Below are 10,035 nucleotides of genomic sequence, written 5' to 3' on the forward strand. Positions count from 1 at the left end.
TCGTGTCCACCTGAGTTGACGTCATTCGCCTTCGTCTCTTTTTCAGTGACGTACGACTCGCATTTACTGTGAATATCCGATTTGACCGCTTACATGGCAGACGCAAATGCAATCATATCGGATTTATTACCACATTTGAGTGAGGCCTGAATCCGATCTGAGGATATTGGAATTCATGCCTTTTTTTCCCGCTTACATGTTCACATGTCATATCCGATCTGTGCCAAATGAGAGGGAAAAATCGGAATTGGGCCACTTGAACCATGCAGTGTAAATGGGGCCAAAGTGACAGCCGCCTAATTTAACTGCTGCACTGCAAATGGATCCAATACATGTTCAGTGAAGATGATTTGGTGATGCATCAATAAACTAGCTACTATATGTACTGTACTTAATGCATGTGTTTTTGAACTTTGCTCATTTAAAACAGTATCAAAACAGTAATCTATTTTAATGTCATAAGTTATATCGGAATCGGCCAATCGTTGTTTGTTAAAACTGGGATCAGTATCGGCCAAAGAAATCCTATCAGCGCATCCCTAATAACTATATTGCCTTACAGCTTAATTTGATGCTTTCTTCAATACTTCTATGCCATGCGTATGCTGTAAAGCTCGGTGGAGAGTGGGGTGACCTGTGGTCTGTGTGTGTCGGTCAAGGGAAAGATTTGCTTTGAATGCTATTTTGATTCATAGCTGTATTGATCTGCCCTCTTCTTTCTCTTCTTTTCAGCCTCGCATTGTTTTCAGCCTTTTTGAGGAGCTGCTGTAAAAATGTTTCTGCTTGATATGATTCACATTCTTTCCCTTTCTCTCACACACAGCCGACACCAATCTTGGACCGGATGATGCATTTGATGAGAAGGGTTGCCACTGTGACGTGACTGTGGAAGATCTGTCTGCCCCACTAAAGGCAGTGATCAGGGCCATCAGGTTAGTTTGACTTCCCAGAGTGCCTTGTTCTCCCCTAAAGAAAGTTTGAAGAATTCACACTGTGGTTGCAGTGAACGCACTCATTTTGACCTCCCTGCCCTGTTGATTGAGACATTAGGTTTTTAGACCATGACTGCTGTCTCTCTCCTGCTGGGTGAGGCCACTGATGTTGCTTCAGGTGACTTCTTCTTTCTCTTCCATCACCCCTTACTTTTAGGGTGTCTCAGAATGGCTGAGATTTTTCCCATTCCTCTTTCCCAGGGTGTCGGATAGACATGCTCACAGTCAGTTCTGCTTACACACCAGCTCATCTGACATGAAGAAAAACTGACAGGGGCTTGAATCTGTAAGACGTTACAGAGACGGATCACTGAGATTTGTTCCCCTCTGTCAATATTTGCAGTTCCAACGTCACGAATAGAATAGGTGTGGGTTTCAGTGTGCCTGTGGTAATACCTGTGTTTACACAGCTAATGTCATTCATCACACATAGCTTTACTTGAACATGAGCCTTACTTGAGTAATATTATTATTAACTGTGTTTTTAAAGCAGGGGTATATCTGATTATATTTTTCTGTATATACTGTTGTGATATTCGTGATTGTTTTCTGCCCTCTAGTGGTTTTGTGGAAGCTTACAGAACTTGCAGGTTTGTTTATTTGAGCGTTTCAAAGAGGTTTGTTTTATGTTGAGTTGACTTCATATGTGCACAATATTCTGTATGGTTTATATCTGTATACATAACTGGAACAAAGTTAATTTTGCTGACCTTTTTGTTTTATTCTTGTGTTAATTGTATAAAACTATCAAAATTGAATGAGGTTCATGTTTGACACAATTAAAATCATTCATGGTTTAAAAAAACCCTGAATCAAGATGTATTTACTGAGTATTTATTTATTTACTTGCTTACTTTCTTAATTGTACAATTTTGAGTCTTAAATAAATATATTTTGTAACCACAAAATATGGGGAAAAAACATTAAATATTGCATATTTTAATACATTTGCCTGTTTCAGTTTGGCGTTGTATGATTTCTCATCAAAAGTTAATTAAGTCTTGTTTCTTGTTTCAGGATAATGAAATTCCATGTGGCCAAGAAGAAGTTTAAGGAGACGCTACGACCGTATGATGTGAAAGATGTGATTGAGCAATACTCTGCTGGTCATCTGGATATGTTATGCCGTATCAAGAGTCTCCAGACTAGGTGAGACAAACCAGCCCTTTTTGTATGGAAAGAAAATATGTTCAAATTCAACATGTGACTGAAAGTTATAAATTCATTTGTAACATTTATGTTTATAGTTTTACTTGTTTTTTTGTTTCACTTACACAACACGCATTAACAAATGCAGTTAGCACAAAGACACACTTGAAGAAGGCTATTATTGAGCTGCACTGTAAAGAAAATAATTGAACAACTTTGTTTTCTTATGCATACTTTCTACATCTACATGTCCGTGTCTGTCTTATCTCCCTGTCTGCGCTCTCCCATTCAGGTTAGACACCATTGTGGGTCCACAGACCTTCAGTACCAAAGCCAAGACCTTTTCCTCTCCTTCCCTGCACTTGTATTACAGCCAGGCCAAGAGGAAACAATCTGCCCCAGGGTCAGCCCGACCCACAATCCCCCACTCCAAACCCTTTTAACTCTGAAACATCCAGACATGAGTCATTTGCTGAGGCTGTGTGTCTTAATTTGACCATTACATTATAGACATGAACAGCACAGTGATAAATGCTAGATAAAAATAATATATCCTTAAATCAAGATACATTTTGCAAGAGAAGACGATAAGATGATTTCAGAGAATATATTTTGTTTATTACCGCATTGACAAATAGTATTTGCTTGTTGATGATGCCTAAACATTATTAGATTTTGTTACATTTATCCTTATATCCTTTTGTTTATAACAAAACAAAACAAAAACAATTCAAGATATATTCTCTGAAAACATGTCAGTATGCAATCTTGTTTAAGGATGTGTAGATGTTTAATGCAAAACAAGACAAAAATACAGAAGAAAAACTATTGTTCAAAAGTTTAGGGTCAATAATATATGTCAAATATATATATATATAGTTTTTTATTTTATTTTATGCGTCATTGACCCAAAGCCTCAAGCTGTTGGCTCTGTCCTACAAATTCTTGACTCCTCTGCTTTTCATCATGCAAAACTCTCTCCTGTTTTAACAAGGTTGGCCAATGCTAAACCAGCATAACTGTTATGCAGTGCATGGTGTTAGAACAAATGCGCCTGTGTACCGGACTAACTTTTAGATTGATTTCTCCTGGCTTTCTTCGTTTTTTTTACAGTTTGTTAAACATTTCACCCGGCATGGAATGACCTGCTAATCAAAAAATCGAATTAATCTTTGTCATTCTTTAATATTGTGAACCAACAGGTGTGTAATCAACCGCTCTGATTTCAACAACCATCTCTAACTGATATTAAGGCTAGAATTATTGAAACCTCAGTGATTGACTGAAGCAACAGTTAACAGCTGAGATTTTTCTATATGCATGTATCTGAGATCAGTAGTATCTTGTCTTAGTGCCATGAACTCCTTCTCCTCAACCTTCTCTCCTCCTTTCCTTTCCTTCCTTTCCTTGACGGCACAACCTTAAAAATGTACTTGACCCCCGTATGTTTTCTCATCTAGACTCGCCACAGCCATGGGTCCACATCAGACACTGAGCACCAAAGCCAGGAACCTTTCCTCTCCCTCTCTACACTTGTATTACAGCCAAAGCAAGAAGAAGCATGCTGGGTCAGAGGCCTGTAGAAGGCTGGGGGACTAGTCATGGGGCTATACTTACCTGAATCAGTTTACACTGTGCATTGGGTCCAATGGTGATGATGTATTTAACTAAAACCATTCAGAGGGTTTATTTCCATATGTTATCAGAACTGGAACCACCTACACATCCATTCACCTAGTAAACAAAATCAGTATCCACATTGAATCTAAATGGCAGTGGTTCTCAACCTTTTTGACTGCAATGCCCCCCATTGTCCACAACTAATTTCAAAGGCCCCACGACTGCCAATTGCTAATTGGTCATACAAAAATGTATTTCTACACAAAATATTTTAGAGTTTGGCATAACTAGAAATGTATATCCATAAAAAAATGGTCCACAGAGTTGTAAGACAGCTGTTGAGTGGCTGAATTAAAATAAGAAATATATTGTCTTTTAGCCATTTTAGCTTATTTTAATGTAATTTTAAATCATTTTAATCTTCATCATTGGACTTCAAGGTGATTAATAAATAGTGGTATGTTTTCAACCAAGGAGATGATTACAAATTGTGTAGCACACACTCTACACAATTGGTTCAGCTGATTGATGTTGGTTTCACGCAAATACTCCTGCATGATAGATTTGGAGAGACGAGGAAGCATACGACAGCTTTTCTAACAACACAAAAACATTAAGTCACATACTGAAATGTGAAATCCAGGAATGATTACAAATAGTGTACATAGTCTGCATCTGCATGGAAACACTTGGATAATCATACACTACTCCTGAAAATATAAACTACATTAGAAATCTTGCACACTAGGGGTTTCTCTGGAGTATCATTTATCATTTTGAATTTAATATTTTAACCATAGGTAGATCCGATACTGCCATCCTTACATTAGAGCAAGTAACATTTAGAATGTAAATAATCCAATTCTCAATTGCATTGACTGCTAATCATTTACTTACTCATTTACATTTACGTATACTTACTGTCTTTGTAATATAGAAAAAATAGATGATGGTGATGCACTAACTTCGTTTCTTTTTCACTAACCAAAGCCCAGTCTTATCCTGCTGTGCTGTGCCATGCTCAATCTTGAGGAACAGAAGTGTAAAGGTGTTTACATTTATTGTGTATGCTCAAAATCACTTTTTTTCTCATAGGGTGGATCAGATACTAGGAAAAGGCCAGATTTCGGTAGACAGGAAAGGCAGGGAGAAAATCCTCCCAGAAGGAGAGTCCCTGGAGCATGACATGAGCATGCTTGGCCGTGTCTGTAAAGTAGAGAGACAAGTAAGCCACATTGGTCTGATGAAACATACACTACGTTTAAAACTTTGGGGTCTGTAATATTTTATTTTATTTCTTCTTCTGGATAATGTTAGAGAATATTCAACTGATAATATTAAGAAATGTTTGTTAGGAACCAAATCAGCATATTAGAATGATTTCTGAAGGATCATGTGATACTGAAGACTGGAGAAAATACTACTGAAAATTCAGCTTTAGCATCACAGGAATAAATTACATTTTAAAATACACCAATAAGGTATAACATTATGACCTAATATTGTGTTGGTCCCGCTTTTGCTGCCAAAACAGCCCTAGCCCGTCGAGGCATGCACTCCACTAGACCCCTGAAGGTGTGCTGTGGTATCTGGCACCAAGATGTTAGCAGCAGATCCTTTAAATCCTTTAAGTCGCGAGGTGGGGCCATGGATCGGACTTGTTTGTTCAGCACATCCCACAGATGCTTGATTGGATTGAGATCTGGGGAATTTGAAGGCCAAGTCAACACCACCCCAAAAAACATTCCTGAACCATTTTTGCTTTGTGGCAGGGCGTATTATCCTGCTGAAAGAGACCACAGCCACCAGGGAATAAGGGTGTAGATGGTCTGCAACAATGCTTAAGTAGTTGGCACGTGTCAAAGTAACATCCACATGGATGGCAGGACCCAAGGTTTCCCAGCAGAAAATTGCCCAAAGCATCACACTGCCTTCACCGGCTTGCCTTCTTCCCATAGTGCATCCTGGTGCCGAGTTAAGCTACGCACACGCATCCGGCCATTCATGTGATGTAAAAGAAAACGTGATTCATCAGACCAGGCCACCTTCTTCCATTGCTCCATGGTCCAGTTCTGATGCTCACGTGCCCACTGTTGGCGTTTTCGGCGGTGGATAGGGGTCAGCATGGGCACACGGACTGATCTGCGGCTATGCAGCCCTATACCCAACAAACTGCAATGCACTGTGTATTCTGACACCTTTCTATCAGAACCAGCTTTAACTTCTAGAGCAATTTGAGCTTGTCTGTTTGATAGGACCACATGGGCCAGCCTTTGCTCGCCACATGCATCAATGAGCCTTGGCTACCCATGACCCTGTCACCAGTTCACCACTGTTCCTTCCTTGGACATCTTTTGACAGATAGTGACCACTGCAGACCGGGAACACCCCACAGAGCTGCAGTTCGTCTAGCCATCACAATTTGGCCCTTGTCAAACTCGCTCAAATCCTTATGCTTGCCCATTTTTCCTGCTTCTAACACATCAATTTTGAGGACAAAATGTTCACTTGCTGCCTAATATATCCCACCCACTAACAGGTGCCGTGATGAAGAGATAATCAGTGTTATTCACTTCAACTCACAGGTCATAATGTTATGCCTGATCAGTGTATATTAAAATAGATAGTTATTTTAATTTGTAAAAGTATTTCACAATGTTACTTTTTTCGATCAAATATCAATCAAATATATGCAGCCTTGATGAACATAAGAGACTGCTTTCAAAAACAAAAATATTTGTATACCAACCCCAAAATTTTGAACAGTAGTGTACTTGCACACATTTATGATAATTAGGCATACAATTCAGGTACATTCGATTTGATTTCTTATTTTCTTTATATAATACAGGTCCAGTCCATTGAGTCAAAGCTGGACTCGTTGCTGGATATATACAGGCAGGTGTTGCAGAAAGGCTCATCTTCGATGCTTGGTCTGTCTGCTTTGCCACTGTTTGAGCTGGATCAGACCTCCGACTACCAAAGCTCCATCCACAGCAAGGATTTGTCGTCATCCTCCCAGCTTACCGGCAGCGGCATGTCTCATTCGGGCAGCAGTAACCTACACCGTGGTCTGCATCTTGCTCTGGCCCCTAGTGAACTCAACTTGGGTACTGGTTACCCACATTCGGCCTCCTCCTACTCAACTTCTCCTCTTCTCAACAACCAACCCTCCAGCCCGGACAGTTTCTTCCCAGTGTCCCCTCCTCCCATTCTCACCCCCAACAACCTTTCCAGAAGTCACCAGCGATTCAGTGAGCTGACCAGGCCGGTCCCGACAATCCATTCGACCTCAACAACCCTCCAGCTCCCGCCAATGGTACCAACGTCTCAAGGTCGGCCTACCAGCCTTATCCCAGAGACGCTACAGGAGAGCCGGGCGGAGTGTCTGAGCAATTGCCTCGTGAGTACCCAAACCGTGGTTGAGTCAGACAGGGAGGCTGAGAGTATTCAAAGCACGGTACAGCTACGGGACAAGCTCGAGCGCAACCCTAAGGAAGATGGGTCATGGAGAAGACACTTGAGCCTTGACATTGATCCTCTAATGCTCATGTCTTCCACAGCATCTGCTTCGCTACAGGTTGAGCGTGGGCTTGGTAAGTCTCTTTCCGCTCAGAACCTCATGCTACCGACTGCTGCGGACTGCCATCCCAGCCTGTCCACTCGGAGCAGCGGCAGCAGCAACAACGAGTCCAGCGACCGCGAGCCGCTGACTGACTGGGGCGATACAGAGCTGTTCATCAATGACAAAGAGTTGGACACCACGGAGGGTGACCGCTACCTCCTCCACCAACAAAGCAAAGATACAACCTTCTCTTCTGAGCTGCTACGGACAGGAGCCAGTGGGCCGTCTCCCAGCCAGGCTGGACCAAGAGATAGTCTCGAGTCCCATAACTTGCCTCACGTATGCCTCGAATAACCCCCGGAGCACAGGAACCTCACTGTGGAGACTGGACACAACCTCATGTCCCTCATGTTCTTTTCCAAAAGAAATGGAGCGTCCTCCCCCTATGTTTTCTAATTTTCACAAGAAAAAGACATGCTGTTCATACGTTTTTGTTCATACGTACATATCATTGCATGGACAATTTGTCAAAAAAGAGAATTTATAGTAATGAGGAACTGTTGGGGAAGAAACATTAATAAAATATTCTGTGTCAATATATGTTAAGCTCAATCGACAGCTTTTATGGCATAATACTAATCACCTCAAAAGTTTCTTAAGCCAAAAAAATTATAATTACAGTTACGGTGAGGCACTTACAATGGAAGTGAATGGGTCTAATTGGTAAACATTAATATACAGTTCTTGCCATTTGAATAGTATAGCCACATGATACAAACAGTACAAGCTAGTGTGAAAAAAAATCACTTACTAAGGCTACATTCAATCTGTCAGTAGTACTATTTACTTACCGGTGTGAGTCTTGAATCTTGAAATGTCCTGTTCACACAGCAGATTACAATAAAATCAAAAACTGTTACCTGAAACAACAGCAACAGTGACTAAAGTAATAGCATATATAATGACGTCCATAAAAATAATAAAAGTCATCATCAGTTCATTTGAGGCGTGAGTTCATCTGTCAAATCTTAATTTACAGACAACAGCTTTTATATCTACTGGAGAATGGAGCATTTGAGTTGCGCACAGACCACAAAACTAACTGGAGCAGTTCTGGTAAGACAGTGACTGGATCTAAAACTTAAGATGACACACACATCATATCTGCATTGAAACCTCACTGGAAAACTTTCAACATGCTAGACACACATATGTATGACATATTAGTTGTCTTGTACAGTTCCAATCATTCAGCAAATGCAGTTTTACGGGTGTGAGTTGGATTATACATCACATAATATATGTTTTAACAGAGGAATTGATGTGAAGCTTAAAGCACTTACAATTGGCCCCAATTGACTTCCATTGTGTGACTCATCCTAATCTACATACTGTATATGCTTTTAGAGAGGGTGAATTTCCAATTTAAATTATTTTTGTGTTATCAACAATATGCCATAAACACTGTTGTTTGAGCTTAACTTGTATTTAACCCATAATATTATTTGACAAATATAAGGAGTATGTTACTGAATGAGCACTTCTTTCAGTCTTGCATGGGATCAGCATGTTTAAAATGCAACGGCAAATAGGATTGGAAGCGTGTATGCACCTGTAGTAATAAGCCCTTGCTCTGCTTTAGGATTCATTTCTCACTTTCTTCTGAATGTTTGGCGGACCACTCATTTGCATGTGTTAAGAATTATACGGGGATTGGGAATGGCAGTAAACCAGATGGTATTGGTCCAAAACCATTTTAAAGCCATGTAAAGAAACAAATGCATCTTCACACTTGTGGCTTTCTTAATTTAACCATGTCCTTTAAACCCCGAGAGTCTTAGCCTCTGAAGAAAGACGAATGCTGTTACTAGAGGGATGTTTTGTTGTAACGTCCTGTGAAGAGGTATTGGTGGCAATCAGGCTTTTTGAAGAGCACCGATTTCTGAATTTACAGATTTCGAGTCCTCGTGTAGATATTTGGCTGCTAAAAAAAGGGAAGATAATATCCTTTTCATCATGACGATAAATCACAGTCACAATATCACAGCTAATGATTGTAAATAAATTTGACATGTATTTTGATTGCTTTATAACCTGCATTCATATAATCAGAAATGACCTGGCTGTCAAGTAGGAAGTCTTCTATTGGAATTGCGGCAATATCTCATTTCTGTTGTATTTTCAGACCCCCCCCCCCCCCCCCCCCCCCTTCAAATTCTGTAGCAAGCAGGCGTCTTATACCCAAACCTCAGCTTTGTAACAGTTTTTTTTTCTTTTTTTTTCATAATTCTGAATGGTACTATGAGTGCTTTATAGCTAAAATGCTTGTCTGTATAACTTAGAATGTAACTTGTATCGTTATGTGTATGTCGAATATTCATGATTAGCTGTGTTATTTTGTTTTGTTTTTCCTTTTCGTTAAAAGCATCTGAGGTGTACACTGAGGATGTTTTTGGCACTGTACAATTGGAAGCACAACTGTTCAGATGTGTCGAGGAAACCTGCAAATGTGATGAAATGTTTTAACATTATTATACTTTAATTAAGATTTATAATCCAGAGATAGTTAAGAGGCTTATTTTACTCTAGAGTTGAGGTAAATAATATAGGCACCTGAGAATTGAACTGAGAAAATGTCAACAGCTGTGGAACTAATTGATGCTTGAAATGCAGAAAAAGGTTGTACAGAAATATTAGTCTTCTTAACAC

General features: G+C 39.9%; 1 protein-coding gene across 2 annotated transcripts in view; it reads left to right on the forward strand.

Moving 5' to 3' along the window:
- Positions 1-7,988, forward strand: part of kcnq5a (potassium voltage-gated channel, KQT-like subfamily, member 5a) — a 162,919-nt gene extending 154,931 nt beyond the window's left edge. The window contains exons 12-16 of one of the 2 annotated variants that reach the window (XM_079842995.1): positions 824-932; positions 2,010-2,141; positions 2,434-2,544; positions 4,857-4,986; positions 6,613-7,988. In XM_079842995.1, the coding sequence (XP_079699121.1) occupies positions 824-932; positions 2,010-2,141; positions 2,434-2,544; positions 4,857-4,986; positions 6,613-7,680 (1,550 nt within the window). In that variant the 3' untranslated portion in view covers positions 7,681-7,988. The remainder of the gene's footprint in view (positions 1-823; positions 933-2,009; positions 2,142-2,433; positions 2,545-4,856; positions 4,987-6,612) is intronic. The other variant, XM_079842996.1, reaches the window with a different exon arrangement.
- The last annotated feature ends 2,047 nt before the right edge of the window (positions 7,989-10,035 follow it).

Source organism: Gobio gobio (assembly GCF_949357685.1).
Source record: "Gobio gobio genome assembly, chromosome: 18".
In the NCBI taxonomy this organism is placed as follows: Eukaryota; Metazoa; Chordata; class Actinopteri; order Cypriniformes; family Gobionidae; genus Gobio; species Gobio gobio.